The sequence below is a fragment of the Alexandromys fortis genome, unplaced genomic scaffold (genome assembly GCF_014885135.2).
Source record: "Alexandromys fortis isolate MF-2015 unplaced genomic scaffold, M_Fortis_MF-2015_v1.1 scaffold_173, whole genome shotgun sequence".
Lineage (NCBI taxonomy): Eukaryota > Metazoa > Chordata > Mammalia > Rodentia > Cricetidae > Alexandromys > Alexandromys fortis.
The window spans coordinates 3,404,237-3,432,053 of record NW_026068051.1 but is presented as its reverse complement, the minus strand read 5'-3'; the positions used below and the strand labels follow the sequence as shown (position 1 = coordinate 3,432,053).

General features: G+C 42.7%; 1 protein-coding gene across 1 annotated transcript in view; it reads left to right on the top strand.

Moving 5' to 3' along the window:
- The window catches only part of Synrg (synergin gamma), an 85,626-nt gene that overhangs the window by 13,152 nt on the left and 44,657 nt on the right, over window positions 1–27,817 (top strand). The window contains exons 4-14 of the mRNA XM_050119577.1: window positions 1,088–1,218; window positions 3,423–3,528; window positions 4,212–4,323; window positions 6,429–6,731; window positions 8,097–8,330; window positions 9,222–9,299; window positions 11,075–11,271; window positions 12,179–12,427; window positions 16,809–16,942; window positions 25,769–25,881; window positions 26,065–26,127. Coding sequence (XP_049975534.1) covers window positions 1,088–1,218; window positions 3,423–3,528; window positions 4,212–4,323; window positions 6,429–6,731; window positions 8,097–8,330; window positions 9,222–9,299; window positions 11,075–11,271; window positions 12,179–12,427; window positions 16,809–16,942; window positions 25,769–25,881; window positions 26,065–26,127 — 1,720 coding nt within the window. The remainder of the gene's footprint in view (window positions 1–1,087; window positions 1,219–3,422; window positions 3,529–4,211; window positions 4,324–6,428; window positions 6,732–8,096; window positions 8,331–9,221; window positions 9,300–11,074; window positions 11,272–12,178; window positions 12,428–16,808; window positions 16,943–25,768; window positions 25,882–26,064; window positions 26,128–27,817) is intronic.

Below are 27,817 nucleotides of genomic sequence, written 5' to 3'. Positions count from 1 at the left end.
CTGGGGTTTAGCATCCTGAGTTTCACCTGAACAACAAAGCTAGACCCCAGGCTCAATAAAGAAACAGACCAGAGGAAGTTAGGGTTGGTAGACCATGTGGACAGGTGCAGTGGTGAATGGCGAGTTTGTTACCAAAACCAAGAAACTGTATTTGGGTGTTTTTAGAGAAGAGGAAATGTTTTAAAGGAACAAGTCTTCCTCACTCCCAAGACAGTAGAAGTGGTGGTCTCCAGTGGGCTTCAAGACCATCCATGGTTCAGATGGGAGCTATCAGGAGAAACTTCTACTCAGGAAAAATTGCTGTTATTGTTACTCTATGTTTAATGTTAGAGTTTGTGGGAGGTGTTGTGCTGAGGGATTCTTATTTCTTCATGCTTCAGCTAAGTATATATTATTGTATTGATATACCATTTACTATTGATTAGATCTATGCTATTTTTTGTAAAAGTTTAGGTTATTACAACTTGATATGAATATCAAAATAGTTATCTTTTGTTAGGTTTTATTTATTTTGTGTGTATGAATGTTTGCTTGCATATATATATATATCATGTGTGTGCCTGGAGCCAGCCACAGTGAAAAGAGTCCATCCATCCCCTAGAACTGGAGTTCTAGGTGGTTCGAGATACCATGTGGTTGTTGGGAATCAAACCCCAGTACTCTGTAAGAGCAACAAGTGGTCTTAACTTTTGAGCCATCTCTCTCTACCTCCAAATTTTTATTGTCTTATAAATTCTGGGAATCAAGTTCAATTTTACATGTGAAATGACTGCCATATGACAGGGTCTTCACTGATGCTGGGAAAACAAAGATACATACATATGTTATGACACCTTTCCTCAAAGCATGTGGCCTATTGAGCACAGTGGCATGTAACCCTGTGCTACCATGAAGCCTGAAGGAGTTTAGACCAGTGGTGTCCTTTGACACTAGCAGAAATATTCAGCTTATGTTTTTTTTTAATCTTCCACTAGAATATATCGTATATCTTACTGGTAAAAATACTATACAATAATTTTGCAAGGTTTTTAATAATTAAAAAGAAAACTCATATATTATTTAATCTGTTGTCTGTTGTTTCTTCTAGGCAGGAATACCGATGGGACCAATGCCAGCAGCAGGCATGCCTTTCCTGGGGCAGCCACCATTCCTGGGCATGCGTCCTCCAGGCCCACAGTACACTCCAGACATGCAGAAGCAGTTTGCTGAAGAGCAACAGTAAGGACTCCCAGGATCCAGGGAGAACTGGGTTATCCAGCTGCAGCTGTTCTGTAGATTATCAAATGCTCTGTAGTTTGAAGCTGAAAGAGATACATTGTCTTTAGCACACTTTAAAAACGAGTTTGTTTGTTGTTTGATTTTGAGACCCGACCCTTTAAATACTCTTTTTTTAAAATAATATTTATTTATTATGTATACAATATTCTGTCTGTATGCCTGCAGGCCAGAAGAGGGCACCAGACTCCATTACAGATGGTTGTGAGCCACCATGTGGTTGCTGGGAATTGAACTCAGGACCTTTGGAAGAGCAGGCAATGATCTTAACCTCTGAGCCATCTCTCCAGCCCCCCCTTTAAATACTCTTGTAAGAAGTTTAGAGCCAACTAAGTGGTCTGGCACTTACCTGTAAGCCTGCCTCTTGGGAGGCTGGGTAGGAGAAGTGTGAGTTTAAGGCTGGAGGCCAATAAAGCAAGAGTCTATCTCAGACAAACAAAACTAAAGCACAGAATAAAGAGGGATCTGAAATGAAGTGGTTTTCAGCACAGGTTACAAAGTTACCAACAAACTTGGTTGTCTGACAGGTCCTTGCTCCTAAGAGCATGGCTCTTGTTCCTGGACACTCTGCCTTCTTTCCCCATGAAATTCCATGTTTGTTTGATTGGTTTTTGTCTTTTTTGTTGTTTTGATTTCTGGAATCAGAGTAACAAAAAAGGTCCAGGGTGGTTTTGATTTGCAGTCTTGGTGCCCAGGCCTCCAAATGCTGGGATTATAGGCTTTTGCTTCTACACCCAACTTCCTCAATTGTTTGTTGTTGCTGCTGCTGTTTGATGGTACAGCATTAGCTGCTAGGCAGCCTGCGTTTCATTTTCTTATATGCAGAACAAAGTGTGCTTTTATGTTTATCTGTCTCCCTGGTATTCGCTACTGCTCAGTGCACCAAGATTGTTTCCTCTACTGCTGAAAGTCTAGGGGTGAAGAAGGGTTCATGTTCTCTGCCAATTAAAAAAATTAAAAGCAGGAAAGAAATAAATACTGGAAATCTGTGGAGTCCCAACAGAGCCATCATATGGTACCTTGGGAGTCGGGGTCCCCTCTTGGGGCTCTTTGTCTCATTGATGATGCAATTTGAGAATGAACACAAAGGGAATTTTGAGGACAAAGAACAGATTTAGACAGAAGCTAATGGACAGTGTATTAGAGTTTGAAAGGAAAACTCCAGCGAAGGGTGGAAAGGGTAAGATGGGGAGGTCAGCCACATGGTGGGCAGCAGCCACATGGCAGGGCAAAGGGGCCTTGGGAACAGGCAGAGTGAGGAAGCCCAAAGCATTAGAGGTTTAAGAGCACACTTAGCCTCTGGTCAATATCCAGAAAAAAAAAAAAAAAACAGAAAGAAGAAAAAGAAATAATTACACTTTTCGGAGTCAAGTTTCAGAAAGGTAGACCCCTCACAGGAACTGCCCCAGTGGGAGGGGGTTCTAGGAAGGAAAGGTGTTTGTTATCTTTTTTTAATTGATAATTTGAAAAATATTTTAAAATCAAATATAATTACACTACCCCCTTCTCTTTTCTTCCTTGAACTCCTCCCATATATCCCTCCCCTTGCTCTCTCTCTCTCAAATCTGTGGCCTGTCAAGTACAACCTACTTAGCCCATATAATTTTACTTATATGAAAATAATTTCAGGGCTGACTACTTGGTTTTGGATAACCAACTGAGGGGTTCTTTCCTAAGGTGAACCTGCCATCCTGGGGTGGTTTCCTAGCCAAGTCCTTTGTCTTGCCAGGTTGGGTTAATCCTTAAGGGAGGAGACAGGGCATGTTTCCACCTAGAGGTGGATTTCTCTCTTTACTCAGAACTATCTCAGTTGTAGCATGATGTCTGGCAAGCATAGATCCCAGGTTTCATACTCAGCTCCACCACCAGTACCCACCACCGGGGGGGGGGGGATACTTTCTTTGCCTTGCAAATTAGGTAAGAAATAAAAACATACATGTAAATTAGGTGAATCATTCTGTAGATTTATTTAAAATATTTTAGAACTAGTATACAGGAGAAACAGCTTGTCATAAGAAAATTACATATAATCAAGAGTGAAGATTATAATTCTAGAAATGCAAGTTGGTATTGCTGAAGCTGATAATAAAATCTGAATGTAGCCATCACTACTTGACTGAATGTTGGTGTGATTGTTTTTTCTTTAGAAAACGATTTGAACAGCAACAAAAACTCTTAGAGGAAGAAAGGAAAAGACGTCAGTTTGAAGAGCAAAAACAGAAGCTCAGACTTTTGAGTAGCGTGAAACCCAAGGTGATGTATGCACCCCCCACACCCTCCAGCACACACGTGTACCCTGTGCATGCCTCCTCTCACTCAGGCAGCAGCCCAAGCTCAGGCTGCAGTGGATTTTCTTTGTATCATGGTTTACCTAAGTCCTAAAGGGAAGGGCTTTCTTTTTCTACACAGATCAATATGCTTCTGTTGGGGAAAACAGATATCAGCCACTGTCTTCTCAACTCTCTCTCTCTCTCTCTCTCTCTAGTCACCATGACAATTTCTTGGGAAGCATTGATCATAGATGGGAGAGTAGGAAACGTATTTGTCAGGTTTCTCATAGAACGTTCAGTATATTATAGCCCTGTTTCATAGTGTTTGAGAATGAACCTTTTAAAGTTTTTATATTCTGTAGAATGTCTTTTTATGCCTTTATTTTATATACTTGTTAATGTCTTTCTGACATGAAAAATTATCAGAAGTATGTAGTAAGAATCTTGGAACTAAAGCCATTCCTGTATCCTTGTACTTGAGAGTCAAAAGCAGAAGGATGACCATGAGTTTGAGGCCAGTCTGGGCTACACAGTGAACTCTAAAACCTCGTCTCAAAAACAAACAAGGCAAAAAGGACATCAGAAATAGGTCTGTGTGTGTTAGTTTGAGAGGGGAAGATGGTGGGAGACGAGGGAAGAACTAAACACAGGCTTCCTGTCTTGCAGACCGGAGAGAAGAACAGAGACCACGCTTTGGAAGCCATAAAAGGGAACTTAGATGGATTTTCCAGAGATGCTAAGATGCACCCCACTCCAGTATCACACCCCAAGAAACCAGGTAGTTTTCATTGTAAGAAACACGAAAATATTCTTTCCTTGGAAGTTGGTTGATCATCTCCCCATGTTCCATTGGCCTCTGTGTGCCTTCAAGCTAAATTCAGATTTGAACATTTTAAAATGTAAGGGATCTGACCCATTTAACAGCTAAGCTGGAGGTTCAAATCCTTAGTCCTCCGCTTAGACATCACTTTAATAACTTCCCAGGAAATTTGTACAGCGAATATACTGACGCCTTTTGTACCAGCATGATGGTGCACACCTTTAATCCCAGCATTCGTGAGGTAGAAGTAGGAGGCTCTCTGAATCTGAGGCCAGCCTGGTCCGCTGGGAGAGATCCTGACCAAAAAAAGAAAGTCTGTGGACTCAAAGAAATGTAGTGAATTTACTAATCTATCTTCATTATTATGAAATGTGTTCTCTTGTGAGCTAGGTCAAATTTCATTGTTTATGTGACAAGATTTAGAAATTCTCAAAACACCCATTTTAAAATAGTCACGGCTATACTATCCCTCAGGGAAGTTCAGCTTTTTCAGTAAACGTCTTTGTAGTTTTTAATCATGAGGTAATCAAATCAAATTGCCTTTTAGAGAAAGAAGCAGGGTAAAGAGATTTTTGTTATCATTTTGAACACTTAGCAGTTGAAATTGTCCACAAAATGTTTTCTTGTTTCTTTGAAATTAAATACTTTGACATTTTGTTATCAGCTCCTTTCAACAATATACCATTAATAGACCATTTTCATAAATCATTCTTCAAATCAAAAGGTACTAACTATATTTTGCTAGAAAATATTATATCAATAAATTTTATTTTAAATCCTTGTATTTAGTATCTCTTATAAGTTAATATCAGGAAAAAATATTGATGCTGTTATCAATTCTTTTTTTTAAGTATTTATTTTTATTTATGTGTGTGTGTTGGTGCCCACCAGGGCCCTCAGATGCCCTGACCTGGAGTTACAGGCTGTTGTGAAACTGATATGGATGCCAGGAGCTGCACTCGGGTCCTCTGGAAGAGTGATAAGTGCTTTTAAACACTGAGCCATCTCTTCAGCCTGTTATGAATCCTTGATTTTCTGGCTCAACTTACTGATTAGATTATGTGCCTTGATTTCTATTACCAAAATGAAGTTCAAATTAAAGTATACACTAAAATTGGGAAGAGAACAGATACTATCTACCATTTTGAGATAAGGAGAAGTATATCTAAAACTGAAAACTGTCAGCCATACAAGCTAGTGCTGAAGTGATGCAGGCAGTGTGGTGGTACATCCATATAATCTTAGCACCCAGAGGCTAACGTAAGGGAGTTGTGAGTTTGAGGTTAGCCTAGAGTGCATTCATAGCAAGTTCTAGGCCAACTCAAGCTACAGAACTGAGCCTGTCGGCATACAAACATTGAAAGTTAAGACTAAAACTGTACCTGGCACCAAACTTAGAAGAACTAGAGAGCAGTGGCCATTGTTAGGTCCGACATTGTGTTCACACCAAGTTCCCTGGTCAGCACAGATCTGTGGGCAGCAGTTAGCAGCAAGGGAGACATGTTAAGTAATTAATTGTGTTGTTCAGATGCTGTTCATATTTATATATTTGTTTGTTTGTTTAGTAAGATTGTCTAGGCCAAGTATAGTGTTGTACGCCTTTAAACCCAGCACTTGGGAAGCAGAAGCAGGCAGATCTCTGTGAGTTTGAGGCCAGCCTGGTCTACAGAGCAAGTTCCAGGACGCCAGAACTTAGTTGAGAGAACTCTGTCTCATAAAACAAACAAATAGACACACAAAAGAAGTATTATCAGACAGACCTCTTGGATTTCTGAAGTAATTATCACTTTGATACATATTTAGTATTACCCAATAAGATGAAAGAAGAAAATCTGAGTTAATTTTGTCTGTTTTTTCACCAAGTATAAAATAGCTCTAGAACTTATTTTTAGAACAAAACAGACATCAACGTGTTCCATGAGCACTGTGGTTCCATTTGACTGTGTTTCTTACTCCCTTCCACGGTTCCCATTTCAGTGTGTTCTGAGGGTTGTGTTACATCTGGATTTCTTTCTCTTTGGTTTTCATTCCTGTGTGTTTCATTACCATTTTCCATTTTGCAGATTGTCCCACATCATCTCATTCTACCAAAACTGTCTCCCCATCACCTGCCTTTCTTGACGAAGACGAATTCAGTGACTTTATGCAGGGGCCTGTTGAGGTGTCCGCTTGTGGGCCCTCTCCCATGGCCCGGCCCTTTCAGTCTTTCCTTCCCACTACCCCACTCGGCCAGGTGCACACACAGAAGGCTGGAGCACAGCCTCTCCCTCCAGGTCAGGTTCCAGTGTCTTTTGCCTTACATGGTGGCCCTGGGCAAATCCTTTGTTTCTCTACTGCTTCAGCTTCACCCAGTGTGCAGAAAGCAGGTAACTCCAGTGTTATTATCTAAGTGTTAAGATATTCTAGGATGATTTATTTCTCTTACATATGTAGAATTATACAGTGCTGTTGGCAAAGAANAGCTAGATTAAGTTTTTACATCTTCATTTGCCAAAAAAGTGATTTGAAACCTTTTGCTGCTATGTTAGAAACAGGTGAAACCAGTGCAAAACGTTAACAGCAAACTGACCTCCTAAGATTATGCTTTTGTTTGGGGGAAAAAATCACTAATATCATGTTATAATAATGCCCTAGGGAGAACTCGGTTAAAAAATAATCGTTCAGGACCAATGAGATGGCTCATTGGGTAAAGTACTTGCTACCAAGCCTGATGACCTGCATTTATCCCCAGAGCTCACACTCTGGAAGGAGTGAAGGGACTCCCAGAGGTGTCTGCTCACTTTCATACACGCACCAACATACACACACAAAAAGCAATAAATGTAAAGTAATTCTTCTCAAGTGTGATCTCTCTAGCCAGCTATGATATACACATCTGTAATCCATTCCGTGAGATATAGAGGCAGAAAAATCAGGGGTTCCAGGTCATTTGCTATATTATTCAAGGCGGTCTGGGCTATATGAGATCTTGTTTCAGAGAGAGAGAGAGAGAGAGAGAGAGAGAGAGAGAGAGAGAGAGAGAGAGAGAGAGAGAGAGAGAGAGAGAGGGGGAGAGGGGGAGGGGGGGGGGGGGGGGGGGGGGGGGGGGGGGGGGAGGAGGAGGAGGAGGAGGAGGAGGAGGAGGAGGAGGAGGAGGAGGAGGAGGAGGAGGAGAAGAGAAATAGACTCTATCTAATATGGACATGGTGACCCATGTCTGTAATCCCAGCACCTGGCAGATAGAGGCTGCAGGACCTGCTCAGGCTTGAGGCCAGCCTGCTACAGTGACATGTTTTGTCCTTGGACAAATCTTTACACATTTCTTTATTTCCATTTTTATCATTTGTGAAATTATGGGGTAGGCACAGTCTATGTCGAGACAGAGTGTGCTGGGAAAGGTCTTGGAAGACCTGGACTTAATCTATAAGATTGTCATTTGACAGATGTGGAAACAGGCCAGACAGGTGTCTCCCACTAGTTAGGAGTGTCTGTGTCTGATGACTTGCCCAGTGCATATTCCCAATTCGTGATTCTACCTACTGTGTTACGCAGTCCCTGAGAACCAGAGTAGGGTAATTATTTTAAGTCTCCCAAAACATCTGAAGCCTCTCAAACCCTACACTAATGGGTAACAATTGAATTATTACGAAATTTCATCTCTGTGGGAGTTCTTCCCCTGAGGGTGGGAGGGATGGTGAGAAGATTGGAATATGAAAGTAATATACAAGTAACCCTTCATGCTGTTTGTTTAGGCCCTTCCTTGGAAGAGAAGCTCCTAGTATCTTGTGATATAAATACATCTGGGCAGGAACAAATTAAATTAAACACTCCTGAAGTTGGGCACAAAGCCGTAGTCCCAGGTTCCAGTAAGAGCGGTCCCGGTTTAATGGCCCGTAATGGGGGTGCTGTAGATGGATGTGTAAGTGGTCCCACCACTGCAGAGGCAGAAAAGACTTCAGACCAAAACCTGTCCAGTGGAGAGAGTGGTGAGCTCCTGCTACGTTCTGCACAAATTTTGTTTAACCAACTGCTGCTCCGCTGCTAACACTTTCAGCGTTAATCTTAAAATGGATACTGCTTGATTGTGCTCATTCAAATTTTGCTTACAAAATATTTATGCAATCTTTTCTCCAATTAACCCCTAAGATTTTGCTCTGAATTCTTTGAATGCACTGAATTACTTCTTTTCAAATGGTTTTGATAACCCTGTTCATAATCAGCGCCTCCTGGTCTAAATTCCCGCTCATTCTACAACAGCTCCCTTTGATTTCCCCTTGCACTTTCTGGTTTTCCATAAAAAAACAAAGTTTAGCTGAAACTGGAAAAGTCACCAATGAGAATGCAATTTTTCTCTTTGAACTAAACTGTATGTGCAGCTGCCGGAAAGATCCAGATTTGCACACTCAAGGCCCAGGGTTTGTGCCCACAGCACGGGAGAACGACATGCAGGTCTTCGGGCTGCAATCGGATGCTCACTCGGCACCTACATGGCCCTGGATCCTGTTCCCAAAGTACAAAAGCTAAATCCAGATTTTCACTGTGGAGATGAATCGGAATGTGGGCAGCCCTGGAGACAGACCCCAGGAGGATATTTTACACATGGAATTTTAAGCCACTGTCTATTGTGTTTTTGCCTTAACCCGTCAAACACAATTAATTGGTGCATGCCTCCTGTGACTCAGATTATTGATTTGGTGCCTGTACTCTCTCTTTATATTTTAGTACACAGACACTATTGCCAGAGTTGTTGGAAACCAAGCACTTTCATTATATTGGTGACTTTTTTCTAGTGACTCCAACCAGCGCTCCTCTCTGTAAAAAGGAGTGGCCTTTCTCTTCTCCAGAGCATATGTGCATTAACCATCCTTCCCTTCTAGGTGTGGGTGTGTTTCCCTCTCAGGACCCTGCCCAGCCCAGGATGCCTCCTTGGATTTACAATGAGAGTCTGGTTCCAGGTAAAGTAAAGCTTTCCTGCCCAGCATTCCCCTCTGCATATTTTACTTTAAATATTATAGAAGTATTTCTAAACATTTTCTGTCATGGTTATAAAAATATGCAGAAGGAATTGTTACAGTTTTTTTCTGCAGGAGGATAGAAAACTAAATAAAACCTCATGTTTAAGACTGTTTTATAGGCAGGGCATGGTGATGCATGCCTTTACTCTCAGCACTTAGGCAGAGGCAGGTAGCTGTCTATGAGTTCCAGGACAGCCAGGGCTACACAGTGAGACCTTGTCTTCAAGAAAAAAAAAAAAAAAAAAAAAAGACTAGGGGGCTGGAGAGATGGCTCAGAGGTTAAGAGCATTGCCTGCTCTTCCAAAGGTCCTGAGTTCAATTCCCAGCAACCACATGGTGGCTCACAACCATCTTTAATGAGATCTGGTGCCCTCTTCTGGCTTTCAGGTGTACATGCAGAGAGAATATTGTATACATAATAAATATTAAAAAAAGAATATGTATCTCTGGTGTGTATGCATATTTTTAAAAAAAGACTACTTGATTGAGAGTAGCAAGATGGCTCTTGGGGTAAAGGCCAAGCAGTTAGAGTTACTGTGTTTTAAATAATGATATTATCAGATATTTATTTCAAAGATTATTAATAACCTATCATGAATCACAGGCTGAAGAGATGGCTTAGTGGTTAAGAGTATAGCTGCTCTTCCAGAAGACCTGGGTTCAAGTCCCAGCACCCACATAATGATTCACAATTACATTCCAGTTCCAGAGCATCAGACACCCTGTTATGGCTTCTGCAGGCACAAGGTATACATGTAGTGCACAGATCTACTTGCAGGCAAAACACTCATACACATAAAAGTTGAAAAATGTCTTTTTTTTAAAAATCACACTAATATGTTTAATACTTTCTCAATTCATAAGGATTATATATTTTAAATACTCTTTCTGATTGTCCTATAAAACTATATGAAATGCAAGATTGAGTATCATCATTTTCTACATTGGAAAGTGGTTTCTTTTTTATGTGTAGTATCAGTGCTGAGCTGAGGAAATGATAAGATGGATTGTGTGGTAGTCCTTGGTGGGTAGCAGACGATGGTACAGCGATCGATAGGCACAGAAACAACGGTCCTTCCAGCAGCAGGTGCCAAGGTTAGCAAGTCACAGCTGCTTGGTTTGCTGCTCGGCGCCTTACAAGCTGGAGGTAATGTCCACTAGCTCATCAGTGCTCAAGGTTGGTACAGACAAAAGTTGTTCTACCCTTGAGTAAATCAGCCTCGATGTAAGATCTCTACAGAAGAATTTATTTCTTGGAGAAATTAGTAATGTCTTCTTTTTATTGTAATCATACAACCACAAATCAAAGGCTAGATGACCTCTCAAACCATGGGAGACTATCTACCCATTTTGAATCTCTCCCCTTTCCTCTCTTCAAATCTACAGAAACTAGATCTTAGATTTTAGTTCTGTCCATTTCTGATAGTTTATCTTCTCCCTCATTCTTCATACACAAGCATGCATCCCCTTTCCTAGTCAAGTCTATGGAGGTCAGAGGACATCTTGTGGGAGTCAGTCCTCTCCTTCCACCTTACCGGTCCCAAGGATTGAACTCAGGTCATCAGCCTTGGCAGCAGGTGCCTTTCCCCACTGAGCCAGATGCCAGCTAAATTAAAGCAGTTAACTTAAGGTCATTCTTTTGTACCTACGGTGGCAGCAACAAGTCATTTTCCTGCAGTGTGTTTGCATTTGTCATCTGCTCTTTCTCTTAACAGATGCGTATAAGAAAATTTTAGAGACGACAATGACTCCAACTGGAATAGACACTGCTAAACTTTATCCCATTCTGATGTCATCTGGACTTCCCAGGGAAACACTCGGGCAGATATGGGCCTTAGCCAATCGGACTACACCCGGCAAACTGACTAAGGAAGAGCTTTATACTGTTCTCGCCATGGTAGCAGTAACACAGGTAGACTTCACGTCCCACGTTAGAACAAGTGTGTTACTACACGTTGAAAGAGCGTGAGCCCCCCTTTCACTACCACCTTGTAGGTAGATATCTTTGTCCATTAAAATTTAGATCATTTGTGATAAGATGTTTCAAAAATGTATTGTCCATATAATGCACATCTTAGCAAGTTATCCTTTTGTTTGAAAGTAATTGATGACTTCAGTTTCTGCCCTTGTTTAGAATTTCTTAAAGTATACTTAGCCTGGTAACAACTTCTGTTTTATTTTGGAATTAGTTTAAGTTACTTGATTTTAGCATAATGGCCAAGCTTACCAGACAGAATATGTCACAGTTGATGTGTGCTGGCCATGTCTAAGTATTAGCATTGGATTTTTTGTTTGTGTGTTTGTTTTTGTTTTTCAAAACAGGGTCAAGTGCTGGGATGAAAGGCGTGCACCACCACCACCACCAGCTAGCAACGGATTTTTAAGTGAGGAAAGTTTGGGTGAAATAAACAGGTCCACATTTATGTTTGCTTTGTGAAAGGATGGCTGCGTATAATTGCATTTTTAGAAGTACAAGTCAGGCCGGGCAGTGGTGGCGCACACGCCTTTAATCACAGCACTCGGGAGGCAGAGGCAGGTGGATCTCAGTGAGTTTGAGGTCAGCCTGGTCTATCAAGTGAGTTCCAGGACAGCCCCCGAAGCTACAGAGAAAGCCTGTCTCGAAAAACAAAACAAACAACAACAAGAAGAAAGTCTAGGGCAGTAGTGGGTCCTGCTTTCACTCTTCTCCGGGTGTCAGGTCCATGGACTTGAGGAATCAGTGAAGCAACAGGAGAGCCATGTGTAGGTCTCTCGTGCACAGACCATGAGTATTATCTGCAGTCAACTAAAATGTTTTCATTTCCTGCTGTTCCCTGTAGAGGGGTGTTCCTGCCATGAGCCCTGATGCTTTGAACCAGTTCCCAGCAGCTCCCATTCCTACCTTAAGCGGCTTTCCTATGGCTCTGCCTACCTCAGTGAGCCAGCCGACTGCGATGCCCTCTGTCCCTGCAGGCTCCATGCCCCTCAGCCTTGGACAGCCCATCATGGGCATTAACCTTGTTGGACCAGTGGGTGGAGCTGCAGCACCAGCTTCCAGTGGCTTCATGCCAGCCTACCCCTCAAACCAGGTAAGTGGAGAAGCTATGTGTCTGCCAGATCATTCCTAGAAGTACCTGTAGGCAGCTTTCTTCCAGAGGCTCAGTTGCTAGGCTATAGTGGGCATGTGAAAATTAAGCAGTGTGCAACAGAGGTGTGGTTCATCAGTGACCTCTCACCTAGGATGCTCAGGAACCTAAATTTGACCCCGGCTCTGCAAGAAATAAAATAATTTTTAAGTATTAAGATAATACATAATTTGTTTATTTTTGTTTGTTTTTAATTATTTTTAAATACACAAAATATTTATTTGTTGAGAATTAAGATATTTGCTACAATGGAAAGCAGTTAAGGAAGACGTGATACCAACCTCTGACCTTCTGTACATTCGTGCACATGCATGTGTGTGCGTGTACACACACATACAGAGAAAAAGAGGGAGATTTAAGGCCAGACGTGGTAGTTGTACACCTTTGATTTCAGCTCTCAGGAGGCAGAGGCAGTAGATCTATCTATGTGTCTGAGGTCATCCTAGTTTACATAGAGAGTTCCAGGCCAGCCGGAACTGCATGTTGTCTTAGTTAGGGTTTCTATTGCTATGATGAAATACCATGACCAAAAGCAAGTGGGGGGAAAAAAAGGTTAATATGGCTTACATTTCCACATTGCTGTTCCTTATTGAAAGAAGCCAGGACAGGAATTCAAATAGGGCATGACCCTGGAGGCAGGAACTGATGCAGAGGCCATGGAGGGGTGCTGCTTACTGGCTTGCTCAGCCTATTTTCTTATAGAACCCAGGACCAACAATCCAGGGAGGGCATCACCCATCATGGATTGGGCTCTCCCCCATTGATTACTAATTGAGAAAATGCCTTATGGCTGGATCTCATGGAGGCATTTTCTCAACGGAGGCTCTTTCCTCTCTGATGACTCCAGCTTGTGTCACGTTGACACACAAAGCCAGCCAGTAAACATAGTGAGATCCTGTCTCAAAAAAAAAAAAAAAAAGAAAAAAAGATTTAAAAATTTCACTTCTCAAATTAGAAAACCAATGTTTTTAATGTGAAAATATATAATGTTGGGCTGGAGAGATGGCTCAGTGGTTAAGAGCATTGCCTGCTCTTCCAAAGGTCCTGAGTTCAATTCCCGGCAACCACATGGTGGCTCACAACCATCTGTAATGAGGTCTGGTGCCCTCTTCTGGCCTGCAGACATACACACAGACAGAATATTGTATACATAATAAATAAATATTTAAAAAATATATATATAATGTCAATGGTCAGTGAACATGGAGGAAAGAGTGGCTAACCCTGCACCCTGCAGGTAGGTTTGTTGGCACAATTGTTTGAAAACATGCCCATGTCTTCAGAGATGGTAACTGATGTTAGCAGAGATGGACAGAATGTCAGCAGTAACACTGCTTGTTAGAATAAATGTACTGCTCATCATGAAGAAAATGCTCAGTGGATTTCCGTTTCTCCATACAGTCGATGGCAGTCATTAAAATTAACAAAATAGATGTGCACTTATGGCATGGAAGGATGAGCCTGTTGTGTAATTACATTTTTAAAGTACCGAACAGTGTAGTGTGAGCTTGTTCCATAAGGCAAACGGGCCGTGAACAGTCTGCTGCTGCTCTGGTGTTAGCCTAGGAGCCAATGTTTGCTTTATGCATGTATATGACTGTCATGAGGGACTCATGTGTGTCTGTTCACAAACATTGCTGTCGGCAACCCAACAAATGTAATCCAAGTACTTTAAAAATATTTAGAGGTTAGCTATTTAGGCCAGTCTCTTTACATTTGTACTAGAGAAGACCTTAAAATACGAAACAGAATTCTTGCCTTAAGCACTTTCGTTGTTATATCTCAATTATGTTCTTGCCTGGAGCTATATATCTCAGTGGTAGAGCACTTGCCTCATGCACACAAGATCCCGCGTTCGCCTCCAGCATAGTGCATGTGCACACACACATGCACCCCATTATGAAATTAGGCAGTTGTAACTAAATTGAGCAATTAAATGATAGTCTTTGAGATTGCTGCTTAGAGAAGAGTTATTTGTTTTGACAACCTCATGTTCCTTTCTGTGCTGGCTAGTTTTATGTCAATGTGACATAAACTAGATTAATCTGAAATGTCCTAATTGGGAAAATGCTTCTGTAAGATCTGGCTACAGGTCATTTTCATAATTAGTGGTTGATGGGGGAAGGCTCAGCCCATTGTGGGTGGTGCCATCCCTGGCCTGGTGATCCTGGGTTCTATAAGACAGCAGGCTGAGCAAACCATAATGAGCAAACCAGTAAGCAGCACCCATTCCATTGTCTCTGCATCAGCTCCCGCTTTCAGGTTCCTGCCCTCTTTGAAGGTGGGTTTTTTTTTTTCAAGACAGGGTTTCTCTGTGTAACAGTCCTGGCTGTCCTGGAACTCCCTTTGTAAGCCAGGCTGGCCTCAAACTCACAGAGATCTGCCTGCCTCTGCCTCCCGAGTGCTGGGATTAACAGTGTGCACCATCACTGCCTGGCCCTGTTTGAGTTCTTGTCCTGACTCCCTTCAATGATGAACAGTGATGTGGAAGTGTAAGCCAAATAAATCCTCTCCTCTCCAGGTTATTTTGGTCACGGTGTTTCATTACAGCAGTAGACAAGCTGGTACCAGGGTAGGAGAGTATTGCTGTGACAGATCTGACCATGTTGTTTTGGGGAGGACTGTGGAAGGTCTTTGGGACTTTGGGCTAGAAAAGCAATTGAGGGTTGAGAGCTCAGTGAGCTCTTGTATAGGAGCTTGGGAGATGGGAGTGTTGAGAGCAGTGTAGATGATGGAGACCTGGCTTGTAGGTTTCAGAGGAAAGTGAAGACTCTGCTGGGCCTTTTGTTGTGAAGAGTCTTCAGCTGGAGCTAAAGAATCAGCTGTGACTGAAGAAGCATCATTGAGGTGAAGTTCTCTGGGAAGTGTTTCCAGGGAGTCAGCACACAGAAGCTGGGATACAGACATGGCCAAGGTTGTACCTTGTGCTTGCAGCTGATCTGGTTTTGAAGGTGTAAGGGGGTCATGGAGAACAGCTGAGGCTTGGCACTATGTGGTAGGGCTGGAGTCCCTGAAAAGAGAGCCCTGGAGAGGCTGACTGGTGAAAGTGCAGCCCAGTTGCAACAAAGTGCCTCAGCAGTTTTGGGGATGCCAGTGCTATGGGATGACCACCAAGAACAGCAGTGTCAGTGGAGTGGAGCCAGCCTGAGCCTAGAAGACAAGCTGTGTGTGCTGCAGGAGGTGGAGCCCCTTAAATCCCAGATAATTGGACAATGAGTTATTTACACTGTTGAAGTTTGGCTTTGCTTGGTTCAGATTGTAACTATGCCCTAGTTCTTCTCTCTTTAAGTGAGAAAGTATTTCATTTATATTTGATTTTATAGGAGTCCACAGTTGTAGTAAGGATGCCGCTTATTCGTTTCCTGGATGCACAGACTCCCAAAATAACCAAACAGAAACTGTATTAATTAAATCACTGCTTGACTTATTAGCTCTAGCTTCTTATTGGCTAACTCTTGCATATTAATTTAACCCATCTCCATTAACCTGTGTATTGCCATGTGGCAGTGGCTTACCAGCAAAGTTTCGGCATATCTGTCTCTGGCGGCAACTCCATGGCTTCCCCTAAACTCCGCCTTCCTTCTCCCAGCATTCAGTTTAGTTTCTTACTGCCCCCCCCCCACCTAGCTCTGCTCTACCCTATCACAGGCTGAAAACAGCTTCTTTATTAACCAATGTATTCACAGCATACAGAGAGTTATCCCACATCACACAGTAGACAGGCTTTGGATTAAAAAAAAAAAAAGACTTGGCTGTTTTAAAGAGACTGAATTTTTAAAGACTCTGGGACTTTTAAATTTTGGGTTGTTTATATTGTAATGTTGGTAGTAATGTGTGATCTTGAGGCAAAACAAGAAAGAAAAGGCTGTGGCTTGGCAGTGATGTGTTTGTGTGTCAAGGTAGCAAGGAGTCAATTGTGCTGTCTAGGTTTACATCAACCTGACACAAGCTAGAGTTATCTGAAAGAGGGAACCTCTATTGAGAAAACACCTCCGTAAAACCTGGTTAAAGGACACTGATGTGGGAGGGCCCAGCCCATTGTGGGTGGTGACATCCCTGGGCTGGTGGTCCTGGGTTCTATAAGAAAGCAGTCTAAGCAGGCCATGATGAATAAGCCAGTAAGCAGCACTCCTCCATGGTCTCTGCATCAGCTCCTACCTCCAGGCTCCTGACCTGCTTGAGTTCCTGTCCTGACTGCCTCATTGATGGACAGTGATATGTGAAAGTATAAGCCAGATAAACTCTTTCCTCCCTAAGTTGCTTTGGTCATGGTGTTTCATCTCTGCACTAGTCACTCTAACTCTAAGACACTTTCTAAATCTAGGTGGGAAAGACAGAAGAAGATGACTTCCAAGATTTTCAAGATGCTTCCAAATCAGGATCCCTTGATGATTCTTTCACTGACTTCCAAGAGGTGCCTGCATCCTCAAAAACAAGTAATTCCCAGCTCGGAAACAGGTAGAAATGAGTTGAATATATTTAACATTGCATTTTATCATTAGGGAAAGGGCACCCATGGCATAAGAAGCCTGAAAACAAATGCCCTGTCCAAAGAGCAGTTACGTACTGTTTCTCTCATGTCCCTGGGCCATCCTCTGCCTTCATACTGTTAGTCTCTGCTGCAGCTCTCTGTGTCCACTTGAACATTGATGTAACAAGTCTTTCTCTATCCCGCTAGCCAGCTCCCAAATCATGACATGGAGATTCCTTATTAATTATGAAAACTTGGCCAATAGCTTAGGCTTGTTTTTAACTATTTCTTAGAACTTAACCCAAATCTTTTAATCTACTTTCTTTTACATTATAAATGTTACTTTCGTTTTGTAATGCCAATGTTGCTTGGCGTGGGGCTTGGCATCTCCTCACAACTCTACCCTTCTTCCCAGCTTCCTCTGTGCCTGGAAATCTGCCTAGCTATTGTCTGTTCTGCTCTTTATTAAACCAGTCACAGTGGCATATCATCATACAGTGTAAAGGAATATTCCACAACACTTTGGCTCCTCCCCTTCCTTCCAGTGTATATATGCTTGTCATATTTGTTTCTAAGCCTGATTTGTGGGGCTGGGTGTTGTGATGCACCACTTTAAGGGAGGCAGAGGAAGGTGGATCTTTGTGAGTTCAAGGCCAACTTAGTGAGTTTCAGAACAGCCAGGGTTACATAGAGATACCATGTCTTAAAAGGAGGAAAGAAAGAGGCAGGGGAGGCAAGAGAGGGAAAAAAGAAGGGAGGGAAAGAAGGAGAAAGGGAGTGAGAAAGAAAGAAAGAAAGAAAGAAAGAAAGAAAGAAAGAAAGAAAGAAAGAAAGAAAGAAAGAAAGAAAAAGCAAGCAAGGAAAAACCCACAGCAAACCTAACTTGCGTCAGCTGACTGCCTGTGCCACAATGGCTTTGGGTCCTTTTGTTAGATCTAGTTTTCAACTATTGAAAAAAAGGTTGAAGCAGGAACATGTAATTTTGTACTTTTTGCAAGTATGATGTACTCCTGATTTTACATAAAATTCATAATTCAGGACTGTGGATTTTAATTACTTATGATAATTTTTTTCATCAGTGGCTTTTGACCTCCAGACTTGTTTGTTTGCATACATATACACAAACATTTCACTTAGATTTTCCCCTAGTGCAGTGGTTCTCAACCTTCCCAATGCTGTAGCCCTTTAATACAGTTCCTTATGTTGTGGGGACCCCAACCATAGAATTATGTTCGTTGATACTTCATAACTGTAATTTTGCTACTGTTATAAATTGTAATGTAAGTATCTGTTTTCTAGTGATCTTAGGTAACCCCTGTGAAAGGATTGCTAGCTCCCCCAAAGGGTTTGTCACCCACAAGTTGAGAACCATTGCTCTAGAGATGGCCATTGGTTCAGTCAGTATTTGTTCCTTCCTCCCATGCTTTCTCTCTTGAGATGGGAGAGCAGGCAGAGTACACGAAGGATGGTTTCTGTGCTTCTCTTGTGTTCCTGTTTATATAGTCAGTGCCAGCACTTCCATTGTAACTCCCTGCAAACCCTAGAGCTAAAGATAGGCAGGACAGAGGATTTTCAGATCAGGAACAGAAATTATCCTTCTGAGTATAAGAATATCTCATACAAACTGAGCAGAGGTGGCGCACGCCTTTAATCCCAGCACTTAAGAGACAGAGGCAGGCGGATCTCTGTGAGTTTCAGGACAGCCTGGTCTACACAGAGAAACCCTGCCTCAAAAAAACAAAAAAGAAAAAAAAGAATTCATCATACACAGTTGGACATGGGTCTCACACTTCAATCCCAACACTTAGGATGCTAAGGAGGAGATGTACCATGAATAAGAAGCCAGTCTGGGCTACAGCATGAGACCCTGTCTCCAAAAACAACTGAAACATATGTTAATATGTGTACCAAATATATGTAAGCAACATGTAGTGTCTAGTACTGTAATGCCAGCATGTACATCACACTTCTCCTAGACAAGCATTACATCGCCTGTCTGTCTACCCAGATCTCTCCCTTCAAATAAAATTTACACATTACAATCTGGGCGTTCCTATCTGAAGGACTCAGACAAGACATCTCAAATTCACTGCATAGAATTAAGTTAATTTCCTGTCGAGACAAATATTTGTTATATCACCATTACTAATCTTCCTTGATCCATGATATCACCACACCCAGACACTAGTGTGTGTCCTCTCTTGTCTGTGATCTTGCAGTCCACACTCCAGAGAGACTCGCTTCTCACTATTCCCATTTAAGCTTCCTGGCATTTGTACTTTCTCTGTCCCTCAGCCTGAAAAATCTTACCTTGTTGGTCTCTCTAGAGTTAATTCAAAAGTTATTTCAAGCCAGGTGGTGGTGGCACACACCTTTAATCCCAGCACTTGGGAGGAAAAGGCAGGCGGTTCTCCAGGTTGGAGGTCAGCCTGGTCTATATAGCAAGTTCCAGGACAGCTAGGGCTAATAGAGAAACCTTCCTAAAAAATTTCTTTTCAAAAACCATTTTCTAAGTCCTCCAGCAGCCCATGGCTCTGAGAAGAGTTAGTATCCCTCCTTTTCTGCTAATTGTATCCTGATTGTACTGGCGTGTGTTTCTCATGTTGTATCTTGATTGTAATGGTGTATATTTCTCATGTTTCCCCCAGTAGCACTTAGCCCACATATAACTGATAGATAGTTCTATTGTTGCATGCAGACTATAAGCTGAGTCCATCAAGTGAGTGACTCACTCCCTTCGGGGAAGGTCTTTCAGTATATTAAGTCAAAATTTGTGGATAGCCAGACTTGAAGTGGGCTTTTGGCAGATTTTTATTTTTTTATTTTTGGGGTTTTCTTTATCAGTTGCTTGGTTGGTTTGGTTGGCTTATCGTTGCTGTTTTTCTTGTTTTTTTAGAGTGTGTGTGTATGTGTGTGTGTGTGTGAGACATGTGTGTCTGTGTGAATGTATGTCACATGTATGTAGGTGCCCAAGGAGGCCAGAAGAAGGTGTTAGATCTCCTGATGCTGAATTACAGGCTGTTGTGAAATGCCTGACGTTGGACCTAGAAACTGTAGCCAGGTCCCCTAGAAAACAGGAAGTGCTCTTAACAAATGAGTAATCTGGTTTTTTGTTGTTGTTGTTGTTGTTGTTTGAGAAAGGATTTTTTGCTATATGTTCCTGGCTGGCCTGGAACTCATAACCCTCCTCCTGCCTCTACCTCCTTAAGTGCTAAGGGCCGCCATGCCCAGCCTCTGTGCGCATTGTTTGCTGCATCATCTTCCCATCATTTACCTCTGTACAGCTGTGCATGTGCTTTTTACAGCTTTTATTTCACTGCCTCCAAGTTTCCTTGAATGAAATATTTTTCTCTGGTCTGAAAGTCCGCACTTGTGCTCATGTGTTTACGTAGCAGCTACTTTATGCCAGTTGCAGGGTGAGACACAAGAATACAGGCCAGAGTTCACACTTGCTGCTCCCTCGAAGTGCGGTTTCACCTGAGTGCCTAGCCTTTAAAGCTCTCATGACTCAGCTGAATTGCATTTCCACTGAATCCTCGGATTCAGACATCTGTAATTGGAAAATATTCAGAAAAAGATCATGTACCTACTGAAAATGCATAAAGTTTGGTGTCTTTCTCTCTAGACAGTACTGCACACTGACTGCGTGCCTAGCCTTTACAGTGTTAGTACTGTAACTAACTCAGGAGACTGATTTCAGGTGTGCAGAGGATGCCAATAGTGCACTGACCCTACTGGAGACATCTGTGTGTGAATTCTCTAGAATATGATAATCTGTGTTCCGAACTGTGAATGTATTTTAAAAGTGGCTGGCCTGTTGGGTCATAATGTGAAGAGCTAAGCCTAGAGACCCACTTTGGTCAGTGTGTGTAAGCAGAAAGTGGGCATTATTTTTCAGAAGAGATGACAAGACAGGGCTGAGAGGTAACTCGGGCAGAAAGTGTAAGGTCAGAGGAGAAAAGACGGACAAGGGGACAAATGACTATGGCATAAGTTTTATTCAGGAAGAGGCCTGTAGAGGGAAGCTCTCTAGTCCAAGAAAGCAGACAGCCTGCCACTGCTTACAGCTGAGCAGCTATGGAGCAAAAGAGAGAGGTGGGCGGGGACTGAATTTCCCTTTGGGGGGGCCTGTTGTTAGGGATAGCTAAGGTGCTTGGTGTATAAAAGAATGTTAAGCAATTCATAACCATCTCTGCGACTACCATTACTGGAGGGTTGGCATTGTGGAGAGGGCACACATTGTGGGGAAAAGTAAGTTCCTTTAGTTCTGAGAGCCACAGTACTTCAGTGTCTGCAGCTGCTGTGTCTAGCCAGGACAGAGAAGCTTTAGGTAGCAGCATGCCCAGGACTGGCAGAGAGCACTGTTAGTTGATGAGAACACAGCAATCAGGGCTACTGTGGGGAGCCTTGTGATCTGTGGTCTGATCTGTACAGTATCTTCAGAATAATAAATTGCTTCAAGAAGGGCTTTTGCTGCCCTTTGGAGACCCCCTTACTGCTGCAAGCCAAGAAAGCTGCAGCATGGCACTGTGTTCCTCACACACTGGTCGAACTCCGTTCTGAGGCCAAAGAAGAGAGAGCATCCCCAGGCATGAAAGTACCAATATACTGGGATGGTGTGGCCAGGGGAGCCAGCAGCACAGGTGGGGCTCTGGGACAGAAAGTTGTTAGAAAATTGAAGCACTGGGACCTTGGGTCTGGTTTGTTTGTTTTATTGTTCTGAGAACTAAGCCTTTTCTGTGGGTTGTTTGTTGAGACAGGTTCTCTTTATTACATAGTCTTGGCTGTCCTAAAACTCACTAAATAGACCTGGCTAGCCTCAGACTCACAGAGATCTGCCTTCTTCTGCCTCTCTAGTGCTGGGATTAAAGATGTGTGTCACCACACTCTACTCTAAGCATTTCCTTACAAACTTTTATATTTAGCAGAATGAGCAAAGCTATCTGTTTAAGAAATATCAAATAGGAATCTTGTTATGGTTTAAATAAAATGCTACAGGTCCTCCCGTGGCTGAAGCAGGCAGCAGATCCCGAGACCATGCCGCAGGTCCCCGAAGTGGCAGCAGGCAGTGGGCAGCAGGTCCCGAGAGCAGCCAGTCCCAGGCAGGGATGGTGCAGTTTTCCAAGTGGCTGTAGTGGGCCTCATGGGGCAGTGAGTCCCAGGCAGGGAGCTGCGTGGTGGGTGAGAGACCTCAGTGGGACTGGCAGCCAGTCCCACGAGGAGAGACAGAAGGATGGGCACACCATGAGACCATGCCACAGTCTCCAAAGGCGGCTGGTCCTGGGCAGGGAGTCACACAGTGAGCAAGAGAGAGACTTGGAGAGCGGGAGAGAGAAGGAAGGCTTGGGCAGGAAGCAGATCAGCTTGTCTGGCTGACGGGAGTGGGTGTGGCTTGTCTCTTAAAGGGACAGGATAGACCATTACAAGTCTTTTCTATCACATACTATAAAACTTGTGTTTGGGACAAGGAATTCAACTCATTTTATTCCCTTGTAAAACTTGGATGCAAATGTTTTAACCACCATTATCATCCAGTAAAACATTTGTTTTTTTTTAAAGGTCCACTGTTCTAGCCCAGGAGTCTGCCTGGAGCAGTGACCCTTCTCCCCTTCCTTCATTTCCTCACTAGCACCAGTTCTTTACTGTGAGTTCAGACCCCAGCGATTGAGGAAAAGATACAGTCACTACCCAAGTTAGAATAAAAACCAAATGCACTTCCAGCCCGTGTGTGCTCTCCAGACCCTTGTGATCAAGAGTAAATTCTCCCTTGCCCAGACACTTGGGTTGGAATGGTGGTCTCTTATTTCTAACATCTGTCATAGCCATATGGATGTAGAGTCTCTGGGCAGGGGAGACGAAACATGTTCTCTGATGACCAGGTTCTCAGTCTTGCCTTCCAGTGGGATGCAGAATCTTATATTTTAAAACAATGTGGCCCTTTCACTTGAGTATTTCCCTTAAGAAACAGAAATGACTGTTTTCGTGTATAAAACTGATAATAACTGCTATATATAACTTGCATAAACACTCTGATGGTGATTATAGCCTTCTTTTAAAAAGTAATAGCTCCAGAGAAGGGACCGGAATGAAACACTGATTTGTGGTGCACATATAATTAGTGTGTGTCAGCTTTCTCGAATGGAACTGAGTTCTGTTGATTTTCATCAGTGCTATTTCATTACCCTGCAGGGTCTCTTTTTGTCCAATCCTGTGAATATAATTTTAAAATTAATTACTTTCAATTAAATGTCACATTTAGTAGAAAGATTTTGCCACTGAGCTTTAAAAGACCATAGCTAAAATTGGAGGGTTACGAAAAGCAGGCAAGCCATCCAGCTTCCTGGGCTTTTTGTCCTTAAATACGGGGCAATTACCTATATTCCTGTGTAACATTCTGGTCATTGAGCTACAGTTTAATTATTTATGAAACTGTGAAAGCATCCACCTACATGTATAGATGATAAGCCATTACATTTGTTAAAATCAGAAAGCAGCTGCTGTGTGGCAGTGAAGTGAAATTTTAATATTCAATGCCTGTAAGTCTTGAGACGCGGTGGACCCCATTGCCATGCGTGCAGGACAGCCTGGTTTTCGCCTTGGTTGTGGGCCACTGATAAGAAGATTTAAATGCCGTGAAAAGACTTTTGCTCCAGGGCAGAGACCTCAATAGAAATCCATTTCTGTATCTTGTGCTGCGGTGTGGAATGACACCAGGTGGTGAAATGCAGTCATTCATATGGAAAGGTTGTTCTTCCAGGGAACTGCTTGGGTCTGATAAGAGGAAAAAAGCAATGCTCTATAGAGTGTTTAAGCTTTCTAAGAATTGCCCACGAAGATGCTACTCATTACACTATTTTTCCATGAAAAGAGTGTGTCCACGGATAAAACTATCTTAATCTAATTTTGAAGTGATTGTTGTTTTGCTACAAAGATAGCTGTCTGGGACCGCAGTTGTGATCCTGGTAAAAATGTGCGTTCTCTTCCCTCTGTGGTTGCTTATCAGATGCCTGCACTCCCACACAATGATCAAAGCAGAATTTACACCTCGGCTTGAACAACATTTTATACATGGACTTTTACAACCTGAACCCATTTTAGAGAAGTCTTAGGTTGTAATTTATCTTTAAGTATTAAACATACATATTTGGTGAAATTCACTGTTAAATTATTGTGAACTGTAAGTTGAAATGGCAGGAGGTTCTCATTCTTTAATCTGTTTTCAGTGCTTTTATGGTTTAAACAGACGATTAGACCATTGGTGTAGATGTCACCCTCCTTAGTCAAAAAAAAAAAATATTACTTGAGTGTTAGTGTTTATTTTCAAGAAAAGGGCATTGTTTTTAGTTGTTTGTGGAGTTTATATATAGTTTCTAACCTTTGGAACTATAGGGCCTAGTTGGCAGCCTACATACACAGCCCTGGGCTCAATCCTCCATCACACTACTATAGTCCCAACATTCAGGAGGTAGAGGCAGGAAGGTCAGGAATTCAGTGTCTTCCTCAACTACATGAAGGATACATGAGACAGTCTCTCTCCTTTGAAAAAGAAAAATTACATTCTTTAGTTTTTGTGAGGTGGCAGGTGGGTGCTTGTGTGCCACAGTGTGCATGTGGAGACCAAAGGACTACTTTTGGGGTCACAGTGTGCATGTGGAGGCCAGAGGACTACTTTTGGGGTCACAGTGTGCATGTGGAGGCCAAAGGACTACTTTTGGGGTCACAGTGTGCATGTGGAGGTCAAAGGACTACTTTTGGGGGTCACTTCTCTCTTTCCACCGTGTGGATTCTGACATGGAACCTTTATCTACTGAACTATCACCAGCTGTTTTGGGTTTTTTGTTTGTTTTTTAATGGTTGGAATGGCTGGAGAGATGACTCAGTGGTAACCGTTAAGAGCACATGCTGCTCTTCCATAGTGAAGGGGAGTTGGGAACACTTCCTTCCTTGTGGCAAAGGCAGCAGAGAAGAAAAGGCCTGCCAGGGACAAACATCTGGGTGAAAGGCTAAGAAAGCTGAAGGGCTGGGGGGTTGGGAGGTGTCTCATAAAATGCCTAGCCCTGAGTCCCCAGCACCCATCCCCACAGATGTCAGCCTGCATTTTGGGGTTGTTGGTTCCTTAGCTCTCTCTGTGTTTCTGTCTGTGGTCTTTCCCACAGGCAGTCTTCCTGCCCCACAGAATGAATACAACTAACACCAGGATAAGTTCCATTCCCAGCACCCATGTCAGGCAGCCCACATCTGCTTGTAACAACAGCTCCTGGGGCTGTTGTTACCTAAACACACGTAGCATACACACAGACATAACTCATTTTATTTGTTTGTTTTTTACACAGGGTCTCACTCTGTAGCTCTGGATGTCCTGGATGTAGACCAAGCTGGCCTTGAACATACAGAGATCTGCCTGCCTCTGCCTCCTGAATGCTGGAATTCAAGATGTGTGCCACTATGCGTGATACACATGAGTAATTTTAAAACATTTTTTTTTTTTTAAAGAAAGGAAGTCAGTCAGTGGTGGTACAGGTCTTTAATCCCAGACTTGGAAGACAGAAGCAGGTGAATTGCCTGGTTTGAAGTCAACCTGGTCTGCAGAGTAAGTTTCAAGATAGCCAGGGCTGTACACAGAGAAACCCTGTCTCAAAAAAACAAAAACAAGAGAGAGAGAGAGAGAGAGAGAGAGAGAGAGAGAGAGAGAGAGAGAGAGAGAGAGAGGGAGGACGAAGAGAAAAGAATTGGCAGAGAACTGTTGACCTCCAGCTGTGACTTCGCCCCATGTGGTGGTCTGCTGGATAACAGACATCTCTCCTTCCTCATAGTGCTCCTTCTCTGCTGATACCACTTCCTGGAACTAAAGCCTCCACAGATAAATACTCGGTGTTTAAAGGAATTTCTGCTGACAAGCCCTCTGAAAGCCTGGCTTCATTTGGAGGTAAAAGCAGTTTATCAGTTGATAAATCTGTGGCTGTAACTTTTAATTAAATTGTATAAATCTTTAAGTGGCAGGTTTTTTATTGAATGTATCAGGTGCTGTTCCACGTGTTAAATATGTTTGCTCAGCCCAGTCTGTGATCTCTGGGTTCCTCACTGTAATGAGTTTCTGTCTCTGTTGTAGAGTCTGGTGACAAATACAGTGCGTTCAGGGAGCTTGAACAAACGGCAGAGAGCAAGCCTCTAGGTGAGTTTGGATTCCATTTCCTCCCCTTTGGCTGCATTGTGGGGAAACCCTGTGCCTTGTGCATGCTAGACAAGTGCTTTACCACTGAGCTACATCCTCTAACCCTTTAAGAATTTTTGGTGTTTTTGTTTTAGTGGCATCCATAATCATTCATTTATTTTATTGCATATGTGTTTTAAAAGAAAAAAAAAGATTTTTTAAAGAATGGCAAGCCAGATGTTCTAGCACACACAGAATTACAGAATTGTAGCACTTGTGGAGTATAGACAGGGGGATCACAAATTTGGGACAAATCTGGGAAACATGGCTAGTTCCAGGCCGGCCTGGGCTACCTTGTGAGAGCCTACCAGTCACTTGGTAGGCCCCACTGGCTGGGAATTTATTGAGATTCGCTTGTGTCTGCTCTTTAAGTGCTGGGATTAACGATGTGTACCAACATGCCCAGTTTAAAAGATAACCGGCATATTATTTTATGGCATAGTAATAATTGTTGTGATACATACTCGGACTGAGGGCTTTAATTCAGAAGCCCTTAGTGGTTGTTGCAATGCTTAGCTAGTCTTGTCATGGGCTAAGCAGAGCACCATCTTATGGGGGGCCTTGAAGTGACAGGAAAGCAGTGTGGCTTGGGTTTCCGGGGAGTACTTTTAAAGTTTCAGGTAAATGTCATAGCAATACAATTTTCTCTGAAAACAGTACGTTGCCTTTCACTGGCATCTGCCAGGCAACTTAGATCCTGTGTCAAAGATAGCTGTGATTGCTCTATCCTAACATGCCCCAGGGCTGCTGACAGTGCCCTTGTGGACTGTGCAGAAAGTAGCCGCCAGTCTTAATCAGGACTTTTAAATCAGTTCCTGGTATGGTACTTGGCATTGTTTTCTTGGCTTCTCATCCATCATCTGGAGAGAAAAGCATTGTAGAATAACATTATTCAAAACAGCTCTGGGGCTGGGGAGATGACTCTGGATAAGGACACTTGCTGCCAACCCCAACACCCTGAGTTCTGTCCCAGAATCCACATGGTGAAAGGAGAGAACAGCTCTGCAAGTCATTGGTGAACTCGACACATATGCATGTTGTAGCATGTTTGGACTTACGCGCCCTTGTGTATGTATGTATGTATGTATGTATGGGTGCAAGCACACAAAAAATACATCAGTAAACCTAATTTTCATTAATTAAAAAAAAAGGTTGCTTTGATGAGCCAGGCGAGTAGAGCCTGTAAACTTCAGCATGGCCCCTCCAGAGCAGGAGCTCATGTTCGTCCTTGGTGCATACCAAGTTCAAAACCAGCATGGAACACAGCAGCAAACATCTGTGACACAGCAGAGAGTATCATAAGACAGGAATCAGCATTTCACATTCACAGAGGTGGGGTGTGGTGCTCCAGCTGGAGAACCACCAGCCACAGCTTACTTTGAAGTGAGAGATTGATCTGATTTATCTGATTTTCCCATCCTGTGATAGTTGATCTAATTTATCTGATTTTCCCATCTGATTTTCCCAAAGAGAGCCTAAGTGTGGTACAGCAGGCTAATAAAGAAATATACCTTAAGCCTGAGGTGCTGGCGCACACTTTAATCCCAGCACTCGAGAGGCAGAGGCAGGCGGATCTCTCTGAGTTTAAGGCAAGCCTGGCCTACAAGAGCTAGTTCCAAGACAGCTAAGACTTTACACAGAGAAACTCTCT